The sequence below is a fragment of the Aspergillus saccharolyticus genome, assembly GCF_003184585.1.
Source record: "Aspergillus saccharolyticus JOP 1030-1 unplaced genomic scaffold BP01scaffold_11, whole genome shotgun sequence".
In the NCBI taxonomy this organism is placed as follows: Eukaryota; Fungi; Ascomycota; class Eurotiomycetes; order Eurotiales; family Aspergillaceae; genus Aspergillus; species Aspergillus saccharolyticus.
The window spans coordinates 1-26,083 of record NW_020290621.1 but is presented as its reverse complement, the minus strand read 5'-3'; the positions used below and the strand labels follow the sequence as shown (position 1 = coordinate 26,083).

At 50.0% G+C, this 26,083-nt stretch overlaps 8 protein-coding genes across 8 annotated transcripts; 5 read left to right on the top strand and 3 right to left on the bottom strand.

Moving 5' to 3' along the window:
* The first annotated feature begins 56 nt into the window (after positions 1-56).
* Positions 57-1,540, top strand: BP01DRAFT_355717 (eukaryotic translation initiation factor 3 subunit J). Its single transcript, XM_025574765.1, has 3 exons — positions 57-155; positions 279-352; positions 600-1,540. The coding sequence occupies exons 1-3, from the start codon at positions 137-139 to the stop codon at positions 1,305-1,307; spliced, it is 801 nt and encodes a 266-aa protein (XP_025432070.1). The 5' UTR covers positions 57-136; the 3' UTR covers positions 1,308-1,540.
* A 614-nt stretch (positions 1,541-2,154) lies between these two features.
* On the bottom strand, positions 2,155-3,330 carry BP01DRAFT_294301 (14-3-3 adaptor artA-like protein; the record flags this gene model as incomplete). Its single annotated transcript, XM_025571765.1, has 5 exons — positions 2,155-2,514; positions 2,563-2,665; positions 2,738-3,012; positions 3,173-3,192; positions 3,258-3,330. 5 exons carry the CDS (start codon positions 3,328-3,330, stop codon positions 2,155-2,157), a joined length of 831 nt encoding a protein of 276 aa, XP_025432069.1.
* A 1,625-nt stretch (positions 3,331-4,955) lies between these two features.
* Positions 4,956-9,039, top strand: BP01DRAFT_355712 (calcium-transporting ATPase). The gene is made up of 5 exons (XM_025574764.1): positions 4,956-5,572; positions 5,661-5,818; positions 5,900-8,215; positions 8,281-8,603; positions 8,656-9,039. Exons 1-5 carry the CDS (start codon positions 5,455-5,457, stop codon positions 8,753-8,755), a joined length of 3,015 nt encoding a protein of 1,004 aa, XP_025432068.1. The 5' UTR covers positions 4,956-5,454; the 3' UTR covers positions 8,756-9,039.
* Positions 9,040-9,643: 604 nt separating this feature from the next.
* On the top strand, positions 9,644-11,458 carry BP01DRAFT_294692 (putative l-fucose permease; the record flags this gene model as incomplete). Its single annotated transcript, XM_025571787.1, has 6 exons — positions 9,644-9,778; positions 9,845-9,945; positions 10,011-10,228; positions 10,318-10,662; positions 10,732-10,962; positions 11,097-11,458. 6 exons carry the CDS (start codon positions 9,644-9,646, stop codon positions 11,456-11,458), a joined length of 1,392 nt encoding a protein of 463 aa, XP_025432067.1.
* A 530-nt stretch (positions 11,459-11,988) lies between these two features.
* Positions 11,989-19,337, bottom strand: BP01DRAFT_390934 (non-specific serine/threonine protein kinase). The gene is made up of 8 exons (XM_025578041.1): positions 18,465-19,337; positions 18,323-18,368; positions 17,885-18,261; positions 17,717-17,825; positions 17,580-17,655; positions 14,954-15,071; positions 14,748-14,895; positions 11,989-14,700 (listed from the first exon to the last, which is right to left on the bottom strand). Exons 1-8 carry the CDS (start codon positions 19,053-19,055, stop codon positions 12,413-12,415), a joined length of 3,753 nt encoding a protein of 1,250 aa, XP_025432066.1. The 5' UTR covers positions 19,056-19,337; the 3' UTR covers positions 11,989-12,412.
* Positions 19,338-19,463: 126 nt separating this feature from the next.
* On the top strand, positions 19,464-20,269 carry BP01DRAFT_294172 (uncharacterized protein; the record flags this gene model as incomplete). The annotated part of the gene is made up of 3 exons (XM_025571757.1): positions 19,464-19,601; positions 19,685-20,089; positions 20,204-20,269. 3 exons carry the CDS (start codon positions 19,464-19,466, stop codon positions 20,267-20,269), a joined length of 609 nt encoding a protein of 202 aa, XP_025432065.1.
* A 2,361-nt stretch (positions 20,270-22,630) lies between these two features.
* BP01DRAFT_397261 (putative MFS transporter) lies at positions 22,631-25,166 on the top strand (the record flags this gene model as incomplete). The annotated part of the gene is made up of 8 exons (XM_025578500.1): positions 22,631-22,634; positions 22,897-23,030; positions 23,092-23,311; positions 23,391-23,479; positions 23,548-23,994; positions 24,094-24,502; positions 24,555-24,722; positions 24,785-25,166. The coding sequence occupies 8 exons, from the start codon at positions 22,631-22,633 to the stop codon at positions 24,853-24,855; spliced, it is 1,542 nt and encodes a 513-aa protein (XP_025432064.1). The 3' UTR covers positions 24,856-25,166.
* Positions 24,785-26,077, bottom strand: BP01DRAFT_355703 (uncharacterized protein). Its single transcript, XM_025574763.1, has 2 exons — positions 25,286-26,077; positions 24,785-25,220 (listed from the first exon to the last, which is right to left on the bottom strand). The coding sequence occupies exons 1-2, from the start codon at positions 26,033-26,035 to the stop codon at positions 25,167-25,169; spliced, it is 804 nt and encodes a 267-aa protein (XP_025432063.1). The 5' UTR covers positions 26,036-26,077; the 3' UTR covers positions 24,785-25,166.
* Positions 26,078-26,083: the final 6 nt, after the last annotated feature.

Here is a 26,083-nt window from a genome sequence, read left to right as displayed (position 1 = left end):
CGCGCATCGCTACAAGTCATCAACTCCCAGTCTCATTGACGACAGGCGCTCAGTCACTGGATCCTTGACTGGCTACGCGGGGTTGCTTTTCCGACCTCAACCCTCCTGTTCTTATCTCGAACCATTTTTGTCCGTCATGGCTCCTTCAAAGTGGGGTAAGTTCTACAACTAGGATTTTTGTGTCCCATACTACAACTGCCCCCTCCCCTATCCGTGGGATTCATAGTGACACCACGCTTGTCTTATTACAGCACATTACTGACTTGGATATATATCAGATGATGAGGAGGAGAGCGTCTCCCCCCCTCCCGTTGCTGCCCGCCGCAAGTTTGACGATGAGGAAGAGGACGATGTAAGTCTTTCCTTTTTCCTTGTTTTTTGTACCATATATCATCTTCGATTTTGAACAATGGCTCTCTTGTTTCTCGTCTTTCCTTGTCATTCGACCAGGTGATATCGTCACTGTACGAGAGATACGTTATTGTTCCGTGGAGCAAGTCGCTTTTTCGTCGTTCTCTATATGGTTCGCCTTTGCAACGGAAAAATAATCGGACATTAGAGTGAAGATCCGGGGCTGATGGTAAACTACAATCTCTCAGGTTCTCGACTCGTGGGACGCTGCCGAAGACTCCGAAGTAGAGAGAGAGAAGGCTGCCAAGGCTGCTGAGGCCAAGGCCAAGGCCGAAGCCGAAGCGGCCGCCAACAAGAAGAGCAAGGCGCAGCGGATACAAGAGCACAAGGCGACGCGGAAGGCGCAGGCCGAAGCCGACGACGATGAAGAAAGCGAGGAGGACGAAGCCGAGCGGCGCGCCCGCCTCCGCAAGACGGAGAAGGATGCCGACCTTAAGCACGCCGAGGACCTGTTTGGCGACATCGACCTCAACCGGATGCGCAACCGCGGTGCTCCCAAGGCTATCGTCATCGGCAACTCGGCTGACCCTACCCAGGCGATTGACCTTTCAGCCATGCCGCTGTTCAAACCCACCACTAAGGACCAGTTCGCGCAACTCACCGCGGCCCTGATCCCCCTGTTGACGGCACACTCCAAGAAGCCCCAGTATGCTCTCTGGGCGCAGGAATTTGTCAAGCAGCTGGCCAAAGAGCTGCCCAGTGGCGACGTGAAGAAGATGGCCTCCGGCTTGACCACGCTCAGTAACGAGAAGATGAAAGAGGAGCGTGCCGCTGACAAGGGTAACAAGAAGACGAAGGCCGCCAAGACCAAGGTTTCTCTCGTGGCTGCCAGAGACAACCACATTGATTCCAACTCTTATGATGATGATGGTCTTGATGACGATGACTTCATGTAAATATCTCAACTAGGCGTGACCCGTTTCCCTTTGTCATCCTTCCCTAGAAACATTTCCTTTATTGTTTCAGTCTCAGGTTCATTCCCTCCAGATTTCCAATTAGACCGATCCTGACATCCTTTTGATGTGCCCTCATTTCTGTATAGTTCGTATAAATCCATCTCCCTGTTGCCCTTTCTTGGCCTTTTGCTTTACCCTGATAGCGTACTATCGTTTGCACAGCTACCTATATTCCGAGTCCACGACCGTTGCCATGAGCTAGGGGAATGATAGGGTCGTCATATCAGTGGACTGTTTACGCTTTGAAAATAGAGTAACTTGCCGTGTACATTCTGCTGATAGGGAAGCGCAGAAGACGTTGTAGTCGATGAGTAGATGACGATCGAAGATGGCCAATGCTGTGTATTTTGACATCAGAAAGACCCGTGTAGAGTTACTAGATAGGAGTTTGCAAGGGAAGTCTCCACGGAGCGGATTACGCAGGTCAAGATCATTCGGGAAGCTCAAGGCTCTTGGCATTGTGCGAACGAAACAACAGGGGGAAAAGGGGCAGCAGTGAATCAGGAACTGGAAATAAGACATTGTATCTTGCTGGAGTGGGAATAAAGGGAGAATAAAAGAGAGATAAATTCCACTCAGCCCCTTTTCGTCGCGCTCCAAATATCAAACTCCGCCGACAGACCCACACGATCCCGAAACAGTCGAAGGCATGTGCCGGTCTCAAACAGTCACGCATTCAAAGGCAGACCGCCATAAGCACTGAAGGCACTAGTCGCACGATCCAAGCCGGCACGCCGATGACACAGCACGGGGGCTTTTTCGCTACAACATCGAGAGCATCCGCCGCTCAAGATTCAGGGGCAGCAGGCTGACTCTCCTCAACCTTATCCTCAGGGGCAGCAGCGGCCTCCTCCTCAGGCTTATCCTCTCTAGGAGCAGTGGCACCCTCAGCCTCATTGCCGTCAGAAGAGGTCCACAGAGTCAGGTTGTCACGTAGGAGCTGCATGATCAGGGTGCTGTCACGGTAACTTTCCTCAGAAAGGGAGTCAAGCTCGGCAATGGCGTCATCAAAAGCCTGCTTGGCAAGGTGGCAGGCACGATCGGGGGAGTTCAAGATTTCATAGTAGAAGACGGAGAAGTTCAGGGCAAGACCCAGACGAATGGGGTGGGTGGGAGTGAGATCGGTCTGGGCAACATCGGTAGCGTTCTAGTACAAAACTGTCAGTATATGGGATTCCGAGGACAGCAACTGAACTATAAGCAAGCTTGCCTTGTAGGCCTCGTGGGCAGCGGTAGCGGCAACCTTGCGCTTGTTGCCAGAGGCGAACTCGGCAAGATAGCGGTGGTAGTCACCCTTCCTGCGGATTGCAGATATATTAACTCCGGCGCCATTGTAGAACCTAATTCACCACTTCAATGAGGACGCTTACATCTTGTAGTAGAACACCTTGGACTCGCCAGTCTCGGCCTTGGGGATGAGGGACTGATCCAAGACATCAAGGACGTCCTGGCAGACCTTCTCGAGTTCGGTCTCGATCTTCTGACGGTAATCACGGATGATGGAAACGTGCTTCTCAGAGCCCTTGGTCTCCTCCTTCTGCTCAATCGAGGAGATTATGCGCCAGGAGGCACGCCGGGTACCAACCACATTCTTGTAGGCAACGGAAAGAAGGTTACGCTCATCAACGGAGAGCTCGCCTCCGATCTAGTATGTGTCAGCTAGACAGACAAAAGGGGGGAAAGGTCACAAGGGAGGAAATTCTCGTCGATCGAAGGTAGGAGAAGCATACGTTGGCGACTTCCTGACACATAGTTAGTCATGATATGACTTTCCAAGACTCATATACAGGATGACTGTTACTCACCTTCATGTACGTGACCATCTCTTTAGAGAGTGAGAATCAGCACGTCACGTCGACAGCGTATGGCAAGGAGATGAGATGATCTTACCATCGTAGCGCTCAGCCTGCTCGCAGAGGCGGGCGAGAAACGTCTTGCTAAGAACAGAATTGCATGTGAGCATGATGATGAAGGCTTGTTGCGGTTGTTTGAAATGGCTTTAGGTCCCTACCTCTCACGCTGTGGTAAAGGGGGAAGAACAGGTTAGCAACATCCCAGTCGCATGCAAAAGATTTAAATATTGGTAAACCAGATAAGTAAACACCGAGTACATATAAGGAGAGATAGAACTCTTTCCGCCAGCCTCGATGCTTACAATGAAGAGCATAGGGAAGGGGTCAGGCTTTGAGAGGGGGAGGGGTGGACGAGCATGGAGGGACAACATACCTCAGAAGTCATACTTGGCGATCTGACACTGGTAATGCAAACGGGGTTCGGTGGCTCAAAAGTAGTCGACAAGGCAATGAAGTGAAAGTTGAACTGTCCGAGTACAGTACGGACAGACGGGTTATGGGATGGGATGAGGATGAAATCACGAGTAGTCTGGCAGATGTGATCTTCACAGCAACGAGCAATGGACGGTGAAGGTGACGACCAGCCAGCTTTAGCGAGAAGCGGGCGCCTCGCCAGTTTGCTATGTTTGTTTGTCTCTAACTGCCTGAGGCAGCAGACTGCATCTCCAGTCACGCGCTCTTCAGTCACATGTTTCTGCTTGTTTCTCCTGGTCACGGGAATACATTACCTCATCCTAGACTTGTCGGTCAATCAATTACTTTGTCTCCATATCACTACGCCTTTTGAAACAATGCCTACCTGCGTATGTCAGTTAATAGAGGGATAATCACATATCTTTACTTGACATATGATTGACCTAGTGACAAGACTATGATCATTCATCTGCACGAAGCAAATTAGTATTGCTGTTGAATCGAGAGCCCCCAGCATAAAGAGCATAGAAGCAAGCTAAGAATTGTTGTCAAACGATGGCAGGGCGACTTTTGATGGGACTGATTTCTACCCAACAGTGCATCAAGCTCAGGTACTTACTCGCCGGTGAAACGAACCAGTGCTCAAACTGCATTCAGCCACCGGGAAGTATGCCTCGTCGGGCGAAGGACCCTTGGTGGTGTATCTTCTCCCCTACGAGGCAACTTGAGGCTCCGGTCACCGGGGGGCTCAAGGTCTGGCTTTCCACTGTGTAAGTCCAGTGCCCAGTTACGAAAAGCGGAAGACTGGTTGAGCACACTAATGAGATTCTGTAATCAGAGAGATCGTCTACAGAGTATGGAGTACAGTACGAGGTTTGCAGCCTCTTACAAGCCAAATCCCAGGAGTTAGAATAATGAGCTCGGCGGGGTGCAAGGCATCATCATTTATTCTACTTCCGTAGGGGTGGGTGGAGTGTCCAGTGGTCGAGTCGTAGTCACGTATTGGTTTGACTCAGTGCTTCGGCCAAGTAAAGTGGAGGCAAAACCTTCCAGCGGGGTATGGTACCGGTACCGTCAAGGCATGTTACTTGATCTGTTACTCTGATTTTTTATAGTAATGAATCCCTGGTCGAAAGCACCAGGATGGTATGGTATGGTTCAGCCCTGCCGATTTCGTATCGGCAATTTTGACGCCCGCGCCCGCCCGGGGACCGACTAGAGGGGACCCAGCCAGACACAGACGCCCGCCAAGGAGAACACGTTGAAAAGTGCCTGAGGGGACCAAAGAAACTGGCCGCTTTCTAGGAAACCACCGCTTCCCCCCCTCCAGCCTGCAGTTATCATCAATCATCCATCATTTCCGAGTTACCAATATCAATTGTTGAAGTGTTATTAATAGGTACTCTCCAAGTTTTAATTTTCAAGTCGGAACCCACAAAGAGCCCTCGTGCTTGTTGAAGTCCGACCATAATTGGCTCCTATAATACCCTGCGGCTGTCTTGCATATAAATTGCACTCGGCCCACGGACTTTCCATCCTTCTTTTGCTTAGGTCCTTCCACGCTAACTCACTAAGGAACTTGTTTAACTAACTAACCTACTAAACTTACTAACTTATCTCTCACCAAGCCCCGGGGTTTCTGGCCACTTGGCGTTCATGTCTTGATCTGGGTTATATCCCCGATCTCTTTCCTCATCCCCAAGTCCCTTCACCTCTTTTCTTCCTCTTTTCTCCTCCATCCTCCCTTCTTCCCCCCTCCCCTTCCCCTCCTTGCTCCCACTCCTGGTCACCCTCGCAAATAATTGGGGGGCTTGCCCGACATGGAGCAATCGTACCTTTACTCCCCAGCGGACGTGCTGGATCATTTTAGTGTCACAGAGAGCTCTGGTCTGTCGCAGGATCAGGTTTTGGAAGCTAGACAGAAACATGGCCCCAACGGTAGGTTACCACCATGTCCACGGTCGATAATCACCACAAGGAAAGACGGCACTTTTCAAAGCATACTGACCCTAATCTTGTTATTCAGCTCTTGCGGAAGAACCACCAACGCCCCTTTGGCAGCTTGTTGCCGAACAATTCAAAGACCAGTTGGTTCTTATCCTTCTGGGCTCGGCTACCCTATCTTTCATCTTGGCTCTTTTTGAAGAAGGCGACGACTGGTCTGCCTTCGTCGACCCTGTCGTGGTATGTTGCTAGAAGTTGCTAAGAATTTACCTCGATGCTGCAATTCCGTTCGTCTCACTAACACTGAGTCTTGTACATTAGATCTTGACCATTCTGATTCTCAACGCCGTGGTTGGTGTTACCCAAGAAAGCAACGCGGAAAAAGCCATTGCTGCTCTCCAGGAATATTCTGCCAATGAAGCCACAGTCGTGCGTGACGGCAAAACCCAGCGCGTCAAAGCGGAAGATTTAGTTCCCGGAGATATTGTCCACGTCGCCGTTGGAGACCGTGTACCCGCAGACTGCAGACTGCTGGCTATTCATAGCAACAGCTTTCGTGTGGACCAGGCTATCCTCACCGGCGAAAGCGAAAGCGTTGCCAAAGATGCTCGCACCATTCAGGACAAGCAAGCGGTTAAGCAAGATCAAGTCAACATGCTTTTCTCGGGTACGACTGTTGTCAACGGACATGCTACAGCTATTGTCGTTTTGACGGGTGGATCGACGGCTATTGGTGATATTCATGAGAGCATCACCTCTCAAATCTCGGAACCGACTCCTTTAAAGCAAAAGCTAGATGATTTTGGTGACATGCTTGCCAAGGTGATTACTGTCATTTGTGTCCTGGTCTGGGTCATCAACATTGAGCACTTCAACGAACCTTCCCACGGTGGCTGGACCAAGGGAGCCATCTACTACTTGAAGATTGCGGTGTCTCTGGGTGTGGCAGCTATTCCAGAAGGTCTGGCAGTCGTTATTACCACATGTTTGGCTCTTGGTACGCGCAAGATGGCTCAGAAGAATGCGGTCGTTCGCTCACTTCCGTCGGTCGAAACACTCGGTAGCTGCAGTGTGATCTGCTCCGACAAGACTGGCACTCTGACTACCAACCAAATGAGCGCAGAGAAAATCATCTTTCTGAATGAGACAGGCCACGGCGTCGAGGAAATCAATGTCGAAGGTACGACTTTCGCTCCTGAAGGTAAAATTTCTCATCAGGGCAAGGTATTGCAAGACTCTGCTGTTTCTTCGTCTACCATCCGGCAGATGGCAGAGATCATGGCTCGCTGCAATAGCGCAACACTCGCTTATGATGCTAAAACTGGCGCATTTTCCTGCATTGGTGAGCCCACTGAAGGTGCTCTACGCGTTCTGGTCGAGAAAATCGGCACTGAGGATTCTGCTACCAACGCTAAGTTGCTTCGTCTTCCTGCTTCCCAAAGGCTTCATGCCGTTAGTGCTCATTACGAAACTCGCTTGTCCCTCAAGGCGACGTATGAATTCTCTCGTGATCGGAAGAGTATGTCGGTTCTCGTTGACACTGGGAAAGAGGAGAAGCTCCTTGTTAAGGGCGCACCGGAGTCCATTTTGGAGCGCTGCTCTCATGTCGTTGTCGGTGCTGATGGGCGACGCGTTCTACTGACAAAGGATTACCTGGACCACTTATCTGAAGAACTAGTTGGATACGGCAATCGTGGCCTGCGTGTGATCGCGTTGGCTAGCCTAAACATTATTGGCACCAATCCTCTCTTGCACAGTGCCAAAACTACTGAAGACTATGCGCAATTGGAACAGAACATGACTCTCATCGGCTTCGTCGCGATGCTGGACCCTCCACGAGTGGAGGTTGCTGCCTCGATTCGGAAGTGCAAGCAGGCTGGCATTCGTGTGATCGTCATTACTGGTGACAATCGCCATACTGCTGAGTCTGTGTGCCGCCAAATCGGTGTCTTTAAGGAGGATGAAGATTTGAAGGGTAAAAGCTTCACCGGAAGAGAATTTGACAGCCTTTCTTACAACGAAAAACTTGAAGCTGTCAAGAATGCGTCTCTCTTTTCACGTACGGAGCCTAGCCACAAGTCCAAGCTTGTCGATCTGTTGCAATCTCTGGGTCACGTTGTTGCGATGACTGGAGACGGCGTCAACGACGCTCCTGCTTTGAAGAAATCGGACATTGGCGTCGCCATGGGTACGGGCACGGACGTTGCTAAGCTTGCTGCTGATATGGTGCTCGCTGACGACAACTTCGCGACTATCACCGTAGCTGTTGAAGAAGGTCGTTCGATATACAGCAACACGCAGCAATTTATCCGGTATCTTATCTCATCAAACATCGGTGAAGTCGTGTCTATCTTTCTGACTGCAGCCCTGGGCATGCCGGAGGCTCTCATTCCCGTGCAGCTTCTGTGGGTGAACTTGGTTACCGATGGGCTGCCAGCTACGGCTTTATCCTTCAACCCTCCTGATCATGATGTTATGAGACGCGCCCCTCGAAAGCGTGATGAACCCTTGGTTGGCGGCTGGCTTCTTTTCAGGTATATGGTCATTGGCACCTATGTGGGTGCCGCTACTGTGTTTGGCTACGTCTGGTGGTTTGTCTACAACCCTGAAGGACCTCAGATCTCGTTCTGGCAGTTGGTAAGAAGCCCGCCCTCGGCTCCTCTTTATCTCCCATTGACTGGTCATTTAACCTACTGTCACAGTCTCATTTCCACAAGTGCTCATCCCAGTTCCCCGAAGTCGGTTGTGAGATGTTTACCAATGATATGTCGCGCTCCGCATCGACTGTGTCGCTTTCGATCCTCGTCGTGATTGAAATGCTGAACGCCATGAACGCCCTCTCCTCAAGCGAATCACTCTTCACCTTCGGCCTGTCGAACAACCCGATGCTGGTCTATGCGATCATCCTCTCCATGTCGTTACACTTTGCCATTCTTTATGTCCCCTTCCTGCAGGGTCTGTTCTTTATCCTGCCCTTAGATTGGATTGAGTGGCGGGCGGTCTTGGCTATCAGTGCTCCTGTTGTGTAAGTGATATCTCCGTTCCCTCGGCATGTGATTTCATCTGACCGAGTTTAGTTTCATCGACGAGGTTCTCAAGGTGATGGAGCGCCGCCTATACAACAACATCCCTGCAGCCGCACCTGCAGAACAAAATGGCAAGCCCAAAAGGGCGTGATTGGATGGGCGATGAAATGATGATCGAGATGCCAGTGGTCGCCATTGACGATATATAGATTTCATGTCCTTCCAATTCCTTCGTGGTTGTGATTCTGCCATAAACAGTGGGTAGCATTTTACGTGAAACTTTGGATGGTTTGGGACGTATAAAGAAGAGGGAAACAAGCAGATATCTACAGCCACGAGCGCAACGGAGTTTCATTTCATAAATGATGCGGACACTGTACTTAGACTTTTCCTGTCTGATCACTTTGCAATTGACTTGCTGTTTTTTTTCCTTCATGCTGAGAGATCTCTTCTACCCTGGGTATTCATAGATGGATATTTGATCCCGTGACATGCACGCGGTCCGCCTCCCTGGTTTGACACCATCCAACAACACATCAGATCCTTTCACACCAGCCATTCTCACCCCGGCCATTGTGACCACCGCTAGCTACGTTGAGCGAAAAGCCATGATGAATTCTCATTTCGAGAGGCGGTTACCGATGGGGTTACAATTTCAGCCTAAATTCCAGAGTGCGGGGAAGCTGGCAGATTGTTTGAATGCATCCTCCAGCCTCGTCCCCTTCAACGCTGACCAGCTGGGACATCTGGAGGAATGCTACTGGTAGACACTGGATCCAGACAATCATTCCTCCGGATGATCTGGACTTGTTTCTCCCGCCAATCCCGCCGATACTTGGACCAAGAGATGTTACAATTGCTCGTGGAAGAGCCAACATACAATATTACCCCTCCTTCTTGCCCTCCTGAAGGCTTCTATCAGTCTTTCTCTACAATTTTCCAAGAAACCATCCACAAAAATCCTTTCTTGTCTTTCTATTCTGGCCATTTTTGTCGTTGTGCCTCCTTCAAACACGCAGTCCCATCAACCGTTCAACAAATGAGCATTGTTCAACTCTTGAAGACCCGGACTGGGCTCCGGGTCGATAACAGCAAAACCACATCTGCTGCCACTCTTACTTTGCGCCAGAGTATCTGGCCCTTGACTCTCGTCACAACACTTTTCTTTCTATGGGTGAGGCTTTCAGAACACAATAATGAATTCCTGCATAGCCACCTCTGATATATCCCCACCCTGTAGGGATTTGCCTATGGTCTGTTAGACACACTCAACAAACATTTTCAGAATACCATGCACATAACTCGTACACGCTCTTCCGGGCTCCAGGCAGCTTATTTTGGGTTAGCATATTCTTTCACTGGTTTACTTCTGTCAAGAAGAGGACTGCCTGATTAACAACTACAAGAGCTTATCCTCTGGCATCCCTGGGTTATGCGAATTACATGCTCCGTCACTACGGCTACAAGATTGTTTTCATTTTTGGGCTGACACTATATGGCATCGGCGCTCTCTGTATGTGGCCTGCAGGCCTGCATCGTTCATTCGGGGGCTTCTGCGCAGCCACCTTTGTTATTGGCTCTGGTTTGGGTTCGCTGGAGACAGCTGCTAATCCGTACATTACTGGTGAGTACAATAGGCGTCGACCCTCAAACGCCGTCCTCCCACGATCTTAATGGAAGAAGCGAGAAGCATTGACTGAAACGAGCTTCCAGTTTGCGGCCCACCCAGATACGCTGAGATGCGAATCAACCTTGCCCAGGCTTTCAATGGTATCGGAACCTGCGTGGCCCCAGTACTCGCTTCATATGTCTTCTTTACTTCCATCGGCGACGACGTGAATGCCCTCAAGCGCGTACAGTGGGTTTACCTTGCAATTGGCATCTTCGTCTTCATCCTTGCAGGTGTGTTTTTCATCTCTGCCATCCCCGAAGTGACGGACGAGGACATGGCTTTTCAGATTGCCGAGACACATGCGGACGAACAGGAGAAGCCACTCTGGAAGCAATATAAGCTCTTCCATGCTACATTGGCGCAATTTACCTATACTGGTGCACAAGGTACAGTTCAACATTCTCTATGTACACCCTTGCCTTATCTTGTGAACTGACAATCCTGGAAATTCTCAGTCGCCATCGCCAGTTACTTCATTAATTACGTGACGGAGACCTGGCCAGGCACTTCCAGTGCCACAGCCTCCAAGTATCTCGCGGGTGCCCAGGGTGTATTTGCGATTGGTCGCTTCATTGGTGCCATCATTATGAGGTTTGCAAAAGCTCGTTGGGTGTTCTTAGTGTATCTGTCCTGCGCTGTTGCCTTCATCGCGGCATCGACAACACAGCACGACCAGACAGGCGTCGGTATGTGCCCCGTCATCCCCGCGTTCACTTTCACTCTCTGTGGCCGCTGCAAGTTCCTTGCGTTTTGCTTGCTTTTCCCGCCCAACCCCAACAATCTTTCCCCCCTTTAAACATACTGATTAGCCGGTTACTAGCAATGCTCTTTTGCACTCTCTTTTTCGAATCGGTCTGCTTCCCAACGATCGTCGCGCTCGGTATATGTGGCCTGGGTAGGAACTACAAGCGGGCCTCGGGATTCATCGTGGGTGCTGTCTGCGGTGGAGCAGTCGTGCCCCCTATTCTCGGCCGAGTGGCGGACATGCGGAACAGTACTGGTTTTGCGATGATTGTCCCGACTATGTTTTTCGTCGTCGCATTGACCTATGCTTGGGCAGTGAATATTGTGCCTGCGTATTGCGAGACCGTGGATAAGGTCTACAACAGTGTAGTGGGGCTTCGGGAGGAGAATGTTATGACAAAAGATCTCGAGGAAAGAACTATAGCCAAGATCGGGTGATGACAGGGACTGAGGAATTGTTGCTATCTAGGCAATGCAATGTCATCACACAATGGTAGCGGAATCATCGGTGTATGCAAGACCTACTTATCTCCTTGGGTCTAGTCCAGCCATAGTCATGCCCCAACAATTATTTTATTGATGTATTTGGGAGACTTTTTGTGCTTAGTTCGGCACACATGGTTTTTACGATGTGGACTTCCAACTTAGAAACATCGAGACTACATCTCGATTTCAGTGCGAGTATTATGGATTGAGAAATTGTGAAAACTTCCAACTCGATTCGTCCACAAATTATTCCTTAGAAGTTTCGGAAACGCAGAGCACCAAGCGATCTATATTATAACCGAGGCAATGCGTGCAACACCAGATGTATGAAACTCATGGTTCATTTGGGGACTAATTTCTACCGACTGGAAATCATAGTTCGAACAGGAGATATTTAAAGACCCAACGAACATCTACGACGAGACTGGATATCATAAGATAATTCTAACCGCGCCAAGAAGAACATGGTCAGATCTAACAAGGTAGAAAGGTAGGTAAGATATCATATTAGAGTACAAATGAAATCTGCGCGAGGTGTGTAATAAGTATGACGTGGTATATGCCATAAGAATGCAAGGCTAGCCTTCCGAAGGTCAAAGAGAGTCTGGAGACAAGGGTCAGGAAAGGAGGTATCTAGTGGGCAAGGATAGCCTTTGAATCCTTCTTAAGCCTTTTCCTCATAACATTGCCATCTTAAAGCGACCTATCGGGAATCGAATTCTGTCCAAAAAGAAAAACTAGCACCACAAAGACGCAGAAGGGGGTATAAGTATGTTGAAATGTGTAAAACGTATCGAATCATGCGAAGATGAACTCCAGTATGCTCGGCTGCAATTGCCCGAAAAGTCTCAACATTGCATCGCACAGGCGATTATCTCAAGAGATCTGCATCACAAGGAGTAGGGTCTATTCGGTAACTGTTGAGAACGGCGGCGTTGTCAACGAGGACGAGCGGGGCGGGCGAGGGCTGGCGTCGAGATCTGGAGCAGGCGCTAGAGCGGGTTTGCGAGTCGGCTCACGAAGAGACCCGTCCAATTGCTCATGGCCATGGCAATCGCTCGACTTGACTAAATCAGCCGGCGAGCCTGGCTCATCCTCCACGCCGCTGAAAGTATCAACCTCTTCAATCTCTTCTTCCAAGTCTTCCTCTTCCTCAATGATTTGACTCTTCCGTGCTGCGGGCCGGGGGGCACTCGCGACGACAGGATCTTCAGCGCCATAATCTACTTGAGGATACTGCGAAGCAGCCACACCACCAGATACCATCAAGTTTGCAGTATGAATCATAGGACCCTTGAATGCGGATCGTTTGCGACGGGCAAACACAAGACTCGAGGAAGGGGAATAGAGCAGCGGCGTCGGGGCTGCTTCGTTGAACACCGAGTGAAGTCTTCCGTTGTGGTCGTCCATGTCACGGATTCCAGCTTGCGTGCCTCGGACCAGGCGAATATTGCTTGGGAAGCGAGCAGAGGCGCTCGGAGTGGTAGGCAGGACTTTGACAGAAGAATGAGGTGATTTGGTGATACGAGCGGTCGGTGTCGAAGCCGATCCGATGCTGTTTGAGGATACCGATGAGGCTTTGGAATGAGTATGAGTATGATGTATGCTGCGGATCGAGGAGACAGAAGAAGATGTCGACTTGCGTCCACGCAAACCCGCGGATGACCGCCGGTAAGAGCCCCTTGGAGTGATCGGGGAAGGCGATAGAGAATTTCTATGGGTTTGCCCTGTACTCAGGGGTCGAGGTTGCCGGGGGAAAGAGTGACGGTGGTTTGGGTATGAAGCGCTGCTTGGAGCCAAGCTGCTAGCATTCGATGAGCGTTTCACCTGAGTCGGTGTCAACAAGTCACCTTGGTATCCAGCAGCCGTGGACGAGGATGTCGGCTTTTTGCCAGGTTCTTGTCCCTTTCCTGGGCTTAGCCTCTCCGATAGGAATTTGCGATGCCCACCTTGTGCGCCCGACACCTTTGCGTGTGGTGATTTGGCCCTCTTTGCCGACTCCACGAACCAGTGTTTCAGTGATGCTAACTGGCTTATGATTGGATACTGACGACGACTAGTACGCCTTCTGAAGAGGCCGTTGTGTTGTGCCAGTTCCGGTTGCGAGGCGCTGGCGTGCAAAGTACTCGGCCGCCGTGCGTGATCTTTGGGAGGCGGAATTGGACGTGGTCGAGTGGAGCTTGCGGAGCGGACGGAGTCTTTGTCAATAGGTGGAGGAGGCGCGCTAGAGTCTGGAGACTGCACGGGAATTGGCTCAGGAAGCATGGCCAATTCTGGCACGGCGAGTTGAGATGGTAAGCTCCGCCTGTTCCTACGCCCACGCTCTTGCAAAGGGCCGTCCGAAGATGCGTGTCCCTCCTCGTCTACTTCAACCAAAGCTGCAGAGATCTTTTCCAACCGACTGCTCGCTGCGCTGAGACGGCGAATATTTTTGGCCTCAGCCTCACGTTCTCGACGCTTACGCTCCCTCTTGCGTTCCTTGCGTTGCTCTTTCTCTATCAGCAATGCCCACCAACCAGCGAGTGGGTCGCAGCGTTGAGAGAGAACACTTTCCACAACATCATCAATGTTCAAGCCCGCACTCTTCATGCGTTGTAAAGTTGTCTTCTCAAGCGGGGTCGAAAATGGTGCCGGACGTGGAATCTTCAATATTGCGAGCTGTTCCGACGCATGCTCAGCGAGAAACGGATGCGCAAGGATCTCATCCAAGCTTGGCCGGATGAGAGGCCGCTTTGACAAAAGCGAATTGATGAGGGCTTTCGCATCATTGGGGAATTTCTCATTATACAGCGGCTCGTCATTGAGGATGCGGGCTTTGGTGATTTTATCGTCGTCATCGTCGAACGGGAGCTCGCCTGCAAGCAATGCGTACAGAATGATTCCTAAGCTCCAGACATCCACTTTCTCGCCGGCATATTTTTCGCCCTTCAGCATTTCAGGAGCACTGTAACATATCGTGCCACAAAATGTCTGCAGATAGCTTGCCTTGCCCTCATATTCTCTTGTGAATCCGAAGTCACAAAGCTTGACATTCTCGTGCTTATCAAGCAGGATGTTCTCTAGTTTGAGATCGCGGTGCACACACGATTTGCTGTGAACGTATGCCACAGCCCCAACCAATTGTGTAAAAATCTTCTTGACCTTTTCGACTGGAAGAGGGCCATGTTGAAGAAGATGGTTGTATAATTCATCGCCTGACATTGTCAAAGGTGCGGATCGCGAGTAATCGAGCAGCGCTTACCTGCACAATATTCCAGCACTAGCCATACCAGATTCTCCGTCACAATGACTTCGTACAGGCGAGCAATATGGGGGTGGAGAAACTGACGGTGGTGGTGAATCTCGCGCGCTAGGTTCCTATCCTCCTTATCTGAGGACTTGAGTACAACCTACAAAATATGTCTTAGTTCAACCTAAACATCGCCGACAAATTGGAGTAAGCCTTACCTTGGAACCATTGGTCAGCTTATGCGAGGCAAGATAGACCTTGCCAAAAGAGCCCTTTCCTATCAACCGCCCAAGTGTATAGTTGCCCACCGTCCGAAGGTCCTTTGAGGAGAATTCCCTACGAACATGAGATCTTGTTAGCGATATTACCGACTTAATCTATGAACAGAGTAGGTACCCACTCTAATAACTCATGGTATGATTGAGCAAGCTATCATGTCGCATAGGGTTCCCGTTAGTATCAAGCTCCGAAATTGTGTCTCAAAGAGAACAAAAGAGAGAGAGAAGAAAGGGGAAGGGGGGGGGGCGGGGGCGCGGGGGAGGCGGCGGAAAGTGGAAGTGCCGTTAACAGAAAGCGTGCATAACAGCTCTCCTTACGCGGGTTCATTGCCATCATAGGTGACGCTTGAAAAGACACAGCAAGCAATCATTTCACATACCTTTTCCTTTTGTTTCTGGGCCTGGACCTCCGCTCTTGTCCTAGGAGGTGGCATGTGTTTCAAGCGTTTACCTCCGCCTAGCCGGGAATAATCCGGAGAGCTGAGAATCCTCGCGATATTATGTCGATCAGCGATTAGATACTAGACCGCTGGGACCTCCATCCATCCAGCAGACGATGTCTCGATGTGAAAGAGTCGAAGAGACGTCTGACAGGGAACGGCGTTTGAGCGGCAGGCAAGGAAAATCGGAATTCGCGGCCGTTGCGGGAAAGTGTAAATTTATAGTGGTATAGAGAGTCAAGGGGGCCAACGTTCAGCGCAATTGTATATTTGGCGGGAGACGGATGTTCTTCAAGTTCAAGCGGAGTATATGACGGAAATTGGAGCTTAGTCCAGTCGGTGTTGTTACCAAAGAGATCGAGGCGCAGAGAAGGGGTGGGAGAAAAGGGAAGAAGGAAGTAGTTGTATCGATATCCGTAGGAGCCGAAAGCTGATGGGGCCCGGAGGACAAGAGGAATGACGAAACGACCTAGGATGGGTAGACAAAAACATAAGTCAATCTATGACTCGGAAGAATCTCGAATGGAGAACGGAGGAAAGAGGATCGATTCAGTGAGTAAGACGAACACATACCAATTGAGATAACCCCCAGTAGTAGTACACAATTTGTGGACGTGGGGGGAAGGGGAAGGGGAAGGGGGGGCGGCGGTGGGTGCCCTCCGGGTTCAAGGGCACAAGGAGGGAGAGAGCAAGACAAATATAGGAAGCTAGCTTGAAGGGCAACGAGTCCCAAAATGGGAGTAGAATTCAGGTCAATATCGAGGGTTTGTAGAAAAGGAGGGACATCACTTAAATGAACTGGGGAGATTAGTGGGTTGGGGCAGGGTTTCTTTAAGCTGGGCTTTGCAGTAATGAGGGAAAGAGAGAGCGTGAGAGGGAGAGAAGGAGAGATAGAGAGAGTGTGTGTGAGTGAGTGAGTGTGAGAGTAAATGATTAAGTGACTGACTGAGAGACAGGACAAGAGAGAGCAGCGAGGCACTGACGGCAGCAGGCAGGGGGCGGATGGCCATGTGCATGACCGAAGATTCTGTACTGTACACAGTAACTTAAGCATTGAGTAACTACATAAATTACTCGACCAACGTCACTATAGTTACGGGGAGCAATGAATTACGGAGTACGGATAGTCATGCTATACACAATTCTCTGTACATGAATACTATATCTTGGCTAGGGTTCTCCTGCCATTCTCCTGATTTATTTATTCATTCTACAGAGTATCCGTAGTCATTATCATCAGTAGTCTTAAACATTAATGCTGTACTCAACGAGAGTTTATTCTTAATCGCCCGCCACAATTTACTAGCCGGGTGGGAACGTGGACCGCTGGTGTCATCGCCGTTTGTTCAGCGTCATAATTCAATTACTTCCAACGTGCGTGTCGCTCTGTACTTCGTAACTACCCAACACTGTAAGCCAAAGCTTAGACAAAAGGGGGAAAAGCGATCTAGGTGGAACACTATCCAGTACATACACCACTACACAGTAGTCGCCCGGCGAGTCAGACCCATATCTCTCAGCCAAACCCCTGAAGCCAAACCGCTTTCAATCATCATTTCATCATCCGCAATGGCAGCCCGGCAATCTTTTCATGTGAGTCTAATTTCCCTCTCTAAGACTAAAACTCGCTAAAATGACTTCGGCCACTCACATCCGTCATTGCGAAGCACCCTCCTTTCTCCAATTCCGTTCCATTTCCCCTGAGGTTGGAGGTTCTGCTCGATAACCATTGAAACAGTATAATCCACCATGAGATCGCTTCATGCTCATAGTTACTTAAATCACTACACATATTATTCCACCGGTGGTTTCTATGCCCCACTAATGTGTTTTGGGGCACTGATCGTATGACGGTTGCATTTTCATATTGTCAGGGCCACGAGCTAATAGTATCAGAAGTTTCGGGATCAATTGAACATGCTGGAACCCGGGCACGGTGGTCCGCCCATTGATTCATCACATATATTCTACCAACCGTGTGCGGTGGATGTGGCTGAAATAAGGGTATAACTTCCAAAGCCCCGAATATATGTCGTTCGATAGTTTAGGATTTACTGGCTCAAACATTCTCTTGCCACCAAGGAAGGGAGTGCAAGTGGTTCACTGCCCGTTGGCTGATACACAACGCTGGATCAACACCGTCCAGGCCCTGTTCGCCCTGGAATGCGAGGGCTACGAGGCCGAAGTAGGAGTGTAGAAGATCTGCAGACAGTCACGAGTGAGCAAGAAAGCGATATCACGGGTCGGTTCATTTCAAACTTACCAGGCGGTTCTCCAACGCCCTTACCAAAACCTCCGATGATGTGCTGCGTCTTGCCCAAGAGGTACTGGCGGTTACGATACGCGTCAACCAGAGCTATTCGGTTCATCATCTGTGTGCGAGAACGAGATCAGACAACGCTTTTTAGGTAGTCAATTTCGGTGTACCCACTACCAGAGTTGCCAGATTCCAGAAAGAATAGCATGTATCGGCATTTTTGTTGCATCGGCCATTGAAGCCGGCCCAGTGTAATGACTCTTCTCTTAGCGGCGGAAGAACTGGAAGCTCATCTACCTCCGTATCAGAGTCAACTCCTTTGACTGCCACTGTCAGTGGTGATGAATGGTTCTCGCTGTGCTTGATACGTTCGTCCTCTTCGTCCGATGAGTCCTCCGTTTCGCCAAGCTCCGCCGTCTGACGGGCGACTAACCAACGAATCAAGGACTCGAACTCTATGGCAGCAGGTGAGAGGATTGGTGGTAGGGGCTGATCCTTTTCCATTCGACTTAGAAACGAAAGAGCACCCATGGCGCAATACGTATGTCCAGCTGCAACCGTGGTAAGTGGAATATTTGATATCAAAGTAAGGTTTGAAGAAATCGAACGTACAGTGTGCTTCGCAAAAGGGTGCTTCACCCATCCCGCCGTCGTAAGCCTGAACATATGATTTTATTAGCATGCGTATTAGCAGCGGTAATGCACGTAGAAGTTGTGCGAGTGCGGAATCACAATCGAACATCGGAGTCCCAACCTGACAAGCCTGAACGAAGGCCGCTAACTTGGATACATTGATATCACACAGCCCTTGTAAATCTGCGCCACCTGTCCCTCTCAGGATATACCTGGTTCCTGCCGCACAGCAGCAAAATCGCAAGTCACCACCCCCTTCAATCTTGCCTCCTGGCCCAAGAACTTCGCCAAAACTGCCGTTCTCACGCTGCAGCCGAGGAAGCCACTCTAGGCACTCTATGCGCTTCACCCGTGACAGATCATCGCCAAGGATAATCAAACTGACAAGCGCGAAGAATGTGGCCGGCACATTGGCTGGATCCCAAGCTTCATTCGCTGGCGATCGGAAATCCACCCCAAAGTCTGCCCCTGTGAAGCCCCGAAAGCCCCCTGTAGGTACTTGACAGTGGTAAATCCAGTCAATATACCCTTGTCGCTCTTGAAGGCTGGTTTTGTCATGGAGTACTCCCAGGAGGTCGAGACCGGCAACAGTGAAGTAGGCGAGAAGCATGCGATTGGAGTCATTGGAAGTATATGGTTCTGGAAGGTATGTTTTGAGACATCGGAGAAAGTATTTGATGTGCCGTTCCCTGTTGAAAGTAATTTCGGTCATGATGTCAGCCTTGTTGGTTCGCGATACTGCCTGGGCTCAGGTGCGGGGGAAGGGGGTCTTTCCAAGGAAGCTTTGTAGGTGGACGATCGAACTTTGCAGCGGCAAGAATATGAATAAAGGTGGGAAAACAGACGACATTCATGAACAGCTGCTTTGTCGTCTTCCTTCAACTAGAGGATTTCGCGAACGCACGGCCGCCCCCATAACTAAGAGACTGCTTTCTTGCTCTACTGATCCGTCGGCGAGCGGAACTTGAGTTGGAGGCAGCCCCACACCAGGCGGACGGCTGTGCTCTCTCAACCTCGAAAAACATGCAGTACAATAATCAATGATGTTCAGCCAGTAAGCTAGGAGGTAGTTTGCACCTATTTCACTCAATCACCTGTACTCACAATCATACAATCTATCATGGGATTCATATCGTCCAAAATCCTCATTCAAGCTCATGCCTTCTTACTAACTGTTCTGGCCGTTCATTTGATGAGATCACCCGAAGTCATCACGGAATCCGACGTTGTACTCATGCTTGGAGAGCTTCTGCAACTGGTATCATCGTCTTCTCATAATTTTCTCATATCCTCGGGGAAAGGACTCGGTTGCTAATACAACCTCTTTCTCGTTCTGGCTAGGATGCGCCATCATCGTTCTCCCTTTCTCAACCCCATTACGCCCTGTGCGGAATTCTTCTTATCATCGACGCCCTTATCGACCTCGTCCTTGTCTACACAATCCCTCAAATCAATGAAGTCTTCGCAATGGCGGAGGCTGCACGGTCTCATGCCCCGGGCTCCGTGGCCGGGGCCATGCGCGCGAATCCCTTCATGGCTCGGCTTGGCTCGCTCTACTCTGAAATCTGGACACTCCTTTCCGCCGCTCGCTTTTGCGTCTTCTTTGCCGTCTCCTTCTACATCTTTCAGTGCCAACCGTCCGTGTGGGCTGGCATAGAAAGTGTCGGTAACGTGTCTACAGTGGCCCAACTCAAGAGTCCAGTCACATTCACCTTTGGGTTCATGGAAATGATGTTCTGGCTCTGGGTAGGTTTTTTATCCCTTACCTCTATTTCCTCTGCTTCGGCACACTCTCGGCGGAAAATATTTGGAAAACACTTTCATCTGAGCTTTGAGTATCAGACTGATCATTTATGCCAGATCTCCGTCACCATTCGGGAAGAGAAACAAGCAGTGAGTTCGAGGTTTTTGGAGCGCGGCCAATAGCTCTGTCTCCGTAACATGTACAAGGAAGTTCTCGAAACGTAAGTGGAATTCCACAGAAGCCATGCTCGAGTTAGCCTGCACCGCATATCACAGGCATTATCCTTTTATCGGGCCGCACAAGATGCATCCATTCCCCACCAAACCTCAAGACAACAATGTTGAGACTTGTATTCGTGAACCTTAGAAAATCACATTATTAAGATAAAGGGCACAAAGATTCGACAAGCCCATCCCATCAAGCTTGCATTCGGACCCAGGTCATCATTGCACGTAGGCCTCACCTAAGCGATAAACACAAAGAGAGCCATGCCGATGACCGCAAACATGCTAGCACCAGCACCCGGCAAGAGCGGAACCCCAGCACTCGTGGCAGTAGAAATACTTCCAGCACTGGTTTTTCTTACGATCACTGACTGGGTATTCCAGATGCAGAACGAGTGTTGGTACCTGTGAAGGTGGTAGTGACAGAGGCAGTGCTTTCTCCCAAGGTACTGTCCGCAGAGGAGGTTGTTGGGGTGCTGGTGACATCATTGTTCGTGGTGGCTGAGTTAGCACTGCTAGCACTGCTAGGCAGGTCGGTAACGCCAGCACCTCTGCAGAGCTGTATTGCGAAGCTAAGGGCAGCTGGGCGGATTAACGTTGCCGTTAGCGGATCGTTCTTCACACCCGAAATGATATCATGGGAACGTGGCAAGACCAGAGACTCAATGGACAATGCGCAATATACCTTGTTGATCCTGCGATGAGCAAGATTTGGCGATGCAGCAGGACATGTCGCTGATGAAAGATTTGGTATGGCAGATACATCCAACATCGATAGGCTGACAGGTCTTGGGAATAGAACCAGTAGCACAGTCTCTCTATAATAGTTGCATAGTATCACCGAAGGGTCAGACAGCCCTTGAGCCAACGACGGATACCACGATGGTTATGATGGATGCTACACTTACAGCACATGCTGGGAGACTGTCCATGCCTTGAGCCACGACTGAGGTTACGCCGGCAAGGAGGGCAAATGGAAGCGTAGTGAAGCTTCATTCTGTGGTCACTATCACTTGGGCCTGATAGATGGTCGTGAGTCCGCAGTTTCTAATATGTCTTTAGAATTTAGTACAAGAAGGGCGGGGAGCTGCAGGAGAGAAAAGAGGGAGGAAATGAGAATTGAGGGACGGAGAGGCCTAGATCTCCAGTAGCACGCCAAAAGAACAAGTAGGACGACCAATTCAACTGAAGAAAGGAGAATGACCCAGGGCGCGCCGGCGTTGATGCTCCTTCCTTACCTATCTGCGACATTGCTAGTGAATCACTACCACAAGTTTCAGGGCAATGGTTGAGTCGTTCCTGTTTTCTAACTAACCTACCTTTTTCATCCATCATACGACCTGCACAAGATTTTGTGACACCTTCTGAATACCAATATCAGCAGAGGAGGGCATGGCTTGACCACTTACCCACTTTCGCAAAATACGATTTGCAAATGCGAGAGTTAGCCTGAGCATCTCTATCAATTTATGGTATGATTTCATACGAGTAGGACTGAGTTCAACAATGCATACAAATTTCGACAGACCGGACGGAGTTTCCGTGCTGAATGCTCATCACATCACATATGATGTGAATATAACCAACAAGAGCAGAAGTCAAGGCAAAGGGCCGGAGGAAGGAGGGGGAAAAGAGAGGGGGGCAATGAATAGAATCATTGTGTTCATGGAAGTTCACGTATACATGACTGGCCACCTGTTCCCTCATCTCTCTTTCAATCTGGATCTCGCTCTAGTCCCCTCCCCGGGGGCTTTCCCAATGAGTGGATGTATGTTTACTTATGCAGTGAGGCACATGCAAATAGACCTTGATGAGTAGTCCGGGGTTGGACAAGTGTAATGGCTGGTTCCACCTGCCATGCGCTAAAGTCTAGAAGCTCCAATCTTCAATTTCCCCCCACACCTCCGTAGTCCCGTGTCTGTAAGTTACTCACTACTCCGTACGCAGTAGTTAGTGGTGCACAACCATTGATATTACACAATAGTTATTCTCTGGAGGGGAAGGAGACATCAAATTGGAAAGCCATGCAGGTCTTACTGTGTATGCAGCATGTATGTATGTACTTTGCTACTGCCATCTCATAGATGGGTCCACATCAAACTCCCACTGCATCATTCACACCGATCCATAGGTGCAGCCTGAGGGGAAAATACCTGTGTTTTATTCCCGCACTGGCATCCTTGAGTATAAACAATCCCCCAACCGCTGGCCTTCAAGTCTCTGATCTGAAGTTCGGGCCAAACACTAACTTCCCATGGTTTCACAAACCATTGACTCTGCTGGATCTGCTGACCTGGCAACCAGCGGAAACGCCCTGGCATGAGTTATTGTAAATTGGCACGTGTAGCTTGCCGTACTACGGCCTCATGCCTGATCTTTTGAAGCGACACGGGACAATAAGAACTATAACCCAGGCCGCTACATTACCCTGAGTTCATTTCAAGAGGTCACCCAATCTGAGAAGCCTTGAATTGACCAAGTTACAATGGGCCTAAGGAGTGTTAGACACAAAAGATGCGTATGTGCCAGGTAAGAACCTTTGCCCAATGCATTAACAGTCAAGTGACACTGAGGATTGTGAACAGGAACATCGGACATTCTCCCGACGCAGTTCCCCTACGCTGATGAATCTCTTGATCCAAGATTGAAATATGACCGTACAGGGTCGATGCCGATACTACTTGTTCCGCAACCCAGCATTGATGCAAATGATCCCCTGGTGCGTAGATACAAGAGAATAGTCGTACCTGGGGTGGCATCCACTGATAGTGCAGCGATAGAACTGGCCACTATGGAGGCGCGATGGCATCCTCTTCGCTCTCTGCGTTGTCTCACTGCTTTGCGCAACCACAAGCTCATTGATGGCTGCCAATACAGTCACCATTGCCCTCTACGATGGCAAAAACTTTACATCGGTCGCACTTCTCACGGGTTATCATCTCTGTGGCGTGAGAGTGGAAGGCCTCCTCATCGTGCCCACCGCAAGGATCTGGGGCAAGCGTCACCTGTTTCTGTTGGGAAATATCCTAATGATCGCGAGCTGCATCTGGGCAGCGGCTAGCAAGCATTATTATCAAAGCCTTCTTTGGGCGAATATTCCAAGGTGTTGCGCTGGCGCCCTTCGAAGCTTTGGTGAATGCGTGTGTTGGTGACCTATTTTACGTTCATGTAAGTTGGGACCGATTGTTGCCAGACTAACATGTAAAGAATGACGTACTCATGGGTTGAACATATAGGAACGGGGTAAGAGGATGGCACTGTCAAATGTCGCCTTGTTTGGTGCTGCCTTCCTCACACCTGTCCTAGCTGGTAAAATCACCCACAGTCTGGGTTGGAAATGGACTTTGTACCTGGTGTCGATTTTCATAGCGGCAGCGCTTCCCCTGACTTTTTTTTGTGTTCCTGAGACTGCATTTCAACGCCCGAACGGAATGAGCACAGAAGTAGCCCATGGGGTCAGCTCGCAACTCCAACACGATGACGCTTTCCAAGATCGCTGGGAACTGAGCGAAGCAGTGCAACATACACTTACTGCCACAGAGAGACCTACAGAAAGTATTCCGCCTAAAGAAATCCCAGGAGATGCCCCAGCTGAGACCGAGCCAGCCCTCAAGGCTTCCTACCAGCAGACTCTCAAACCCTTCAATGGCCGGAAATCCGACGAAAGCTTTCTAAGCTTCTGCGTCCGTTTCCCCTCCTTTTCCACCCGGCCATTTTCTGGGTAAGTCTTTGATTGCAAATCAGCATGACCGCAGCGACTTTCTGACGTTGAACATCCTTAGTCATGTTTGATACAAGGCGTCCTTATTGGGTGGACTGTTTTTATAGGCGTGGTCCTTGCAGCCATCTTCCTCGGCCCTCCGCTATGGTTTGATGAAGTGCAAACAGGGTACCTCTATACTGGTGCGTTCATTGGGTCCATTCTAGGGTTGATAATCTCGGCTTTACTGTCCGATTGGATGAATCGGACGATGATCAAATTCAACCGAGGACGACACGAGCCCGAATTCCGGATCCTCCTGGTCATCTTCCAACTGATATCCAGCGGGGCGGGACTGTATGGCTTCGGCCTTGTCGCGAATGATATTGTAAGCTACGGCTGGCTAGTAGCTGACATATTTTTCGCGTCGGTCATCGTTGGAATGGTGATGGGCGGGGTGTCCAGCGCACTGTATATCGTGGATGCACACCGTGAGTTGACCTATGCTGCGGTCGAAATCGATGTCTTACATATGACTGATAGGGGAAATCGCCATTGAATCGTTCACCTGCATGCTGGTATTTAAGAATCTATTCAGTTTTACATTGACATTCTTCGCCTATAACTGGCTCCTGACCAACGGAATCCGGCCAGCATTCTTAGCAATCGGCAGTATTCAAATGGGAATATGCGCTTTAAGTGTTCCCATGTGTAGGTTGCCTACATTCGTGCCGACATTGTCGAGATGTGCAGCTTTGCTGACGAGAGGCTAGACGTTTTTGGTAAATGGAATCGCTCGTTCTTCCACCGACACGACATATTGAGCATCTTACATCTGTCGTGAAGTCGTGAAATGGTGCAACTTCTTCTGCACGAACATGGTACAGGCCTTGTCATTCCCAACTCAGATCGACACAATAGGAGACGAAATGCCACCAACAATCATATCAACGAGACAAACCTGACACTCCAGTGACAGAGAATACCAGCGCCAGACGGAAAAGAAATATGTCATTGCTCAATGTGCAGTCAATAGCAACGCCTGTCCATGAAAAAGAATATACATAACTGCAAACAGAACAAGTCGGTCGTGAAATTCATGGTCATCGTCGGCATGTAAAATCAGGTATCCCCTCCATACTCATTCGCTAGATATCAATAATTCGACGCAAACACGGTGTCTGACGCGATGACAGCAATGGTAGCAACCTGTGAAAACTTATGCCTTAGTCTGGGCTCTGCGTGATGAACAGGTTCGGAGCGACATAACGTACCAAAGCCAGATCTACCCCGGGTGTCACAATGACATCCAATACAGGTCTGTAGCCCACGCGCGAGGCGGGCATCAAAGCCAACTTCTCATTGTGGCGAATACTCTCCCTCACCTCCGCGATCTTACGATCTCCATCCACGATGTCGAACAGCGCGAGGACATTCCCGTGCCGCTGCACCTCCAAAGTCAGTACCCGTTCCTCAGGCTCTTTGCCGTCGACAGCAGCGACATTATCAAAGGTGATGGTAAAATTCCCTCCGCGGGTAGTCGAGCCAAAGGAAGCAGCCGATCGGCGACTCGCCCGACGCCGCGAGCCCGTGGCCAGCGGGGAATAGGTTTTATCCTTGAGGGAGGAGCCTGGGAGCGTCACGGACCAGTTGTTGCGGAAGGAGAGGCGTCGGTGCAATTCGAATAGGGGGAGTCCCGAGGCGTCGCGGAACTCGCGACAAGGCCGGTGCGAGAATTTGCGACCGGTGGCGGTATAAAGGGTAACGCCATCGATGTCTTCAATCTTGTATGCCACTGCAGATTGAGCATCGCCTTGCGGGCGCACAACTAATGTGGTCTTAGTCTCGGCGATTTGATCGGCGCGAATGGCAATCGGCCGGCCCGGAGCCTTTAAAACTCTACGTATTTGAAGGCTGGAGCTCGAAGATGAAGAGGAAGAAGCCGAGGAGAGAAGAGAGAACAACGGGAGTAAGGCCTGCTGCTGATGTCGTTGCTGGCGGCGGTGAGAGAGAAACCAGAACATGATCGGAAATGGGCGAGGAAAGCCGGTTTTTTTTTTTTTTTTGGGTGG

What these genes read in the sequence shown, in the direction of transcription:
- BP01DRAFT_355717 (XM_025574765.1), top strand. An exon ending in ACGATGAGGAAGAGGACGAT is followed by an intron (nt 353 to 599) that starts GTAAGTCTTTCC and finishes ACAATCTCTCAG; the next exon opens with GTTCTCGACTCGTGGGACGC.
- BP01DRAFT_355712 (XM_025574764.1), top strand. Translation starts at nt 5,455, where the DNA reads ATGGAGCAATCGTACCTTTACTCCCCAGCGGACGTGCTGGATCATTTT. An exon ending in ACAGAAACATGGCCCCAACG is followed by an intron (nt 5,573 to 5,660) that starts GTAGGTTACCAC and finishes CTTGTTATTCAG; the next exon opens with CTCTTGCGGAAGAACCACCA. An exon ending in AGATCTCGTTCTGGCAGTTG is followed by an intron (nt 8,216 to 8,280) that starts GTAAGAAGCCCG and finishes CTACTGTCACAG; the next exon opens with TCTCATTTCCACAAGTGCTC.
- BP01DRAFT_390934 (XM_025578041.1), bottom strand. Translation starts at nt 19,055, where the DNA reads ATGACCGAAATTACTTTCAACAGGGAACGGCACATCAAATACTTTCTC. An exon ending in GGAATCTGGCAACTCTGGTA is followed by an intron (nt 17,826 to 17,884) that starts GTGGGTACACCG and finishes TCTCGCACACAG; the next exon opens with ATGATGAACCGAATAGCTCT. An exon ending in GGGCGTTGGAGAACCGCCTG is followed by an intron (nt 17,656 to 17,716) that starts GTAAGTTTGAAA and finishes GACTGTCTGCAG; the next exon opens with ATCTTCTACACTCCTACTTC.
- BP01DRAFT_355703 (XM_025574763.1), bottom strand. Translation starts at nt 26,035, where the DNA reads ATGTTCTGGTTTCTCTCTCACCGCCGCCAGCAACGACATCAGCAGCAG. An exon ending in CCGGGGTAGATCTGGCTTTG is followed by an intron (nt 25,221 to 25,285) that starts GTACGTTATGTC and finishes AAGTTTTCACAG; the next exon opens with GTTGCTACCATTGCTGTCAT.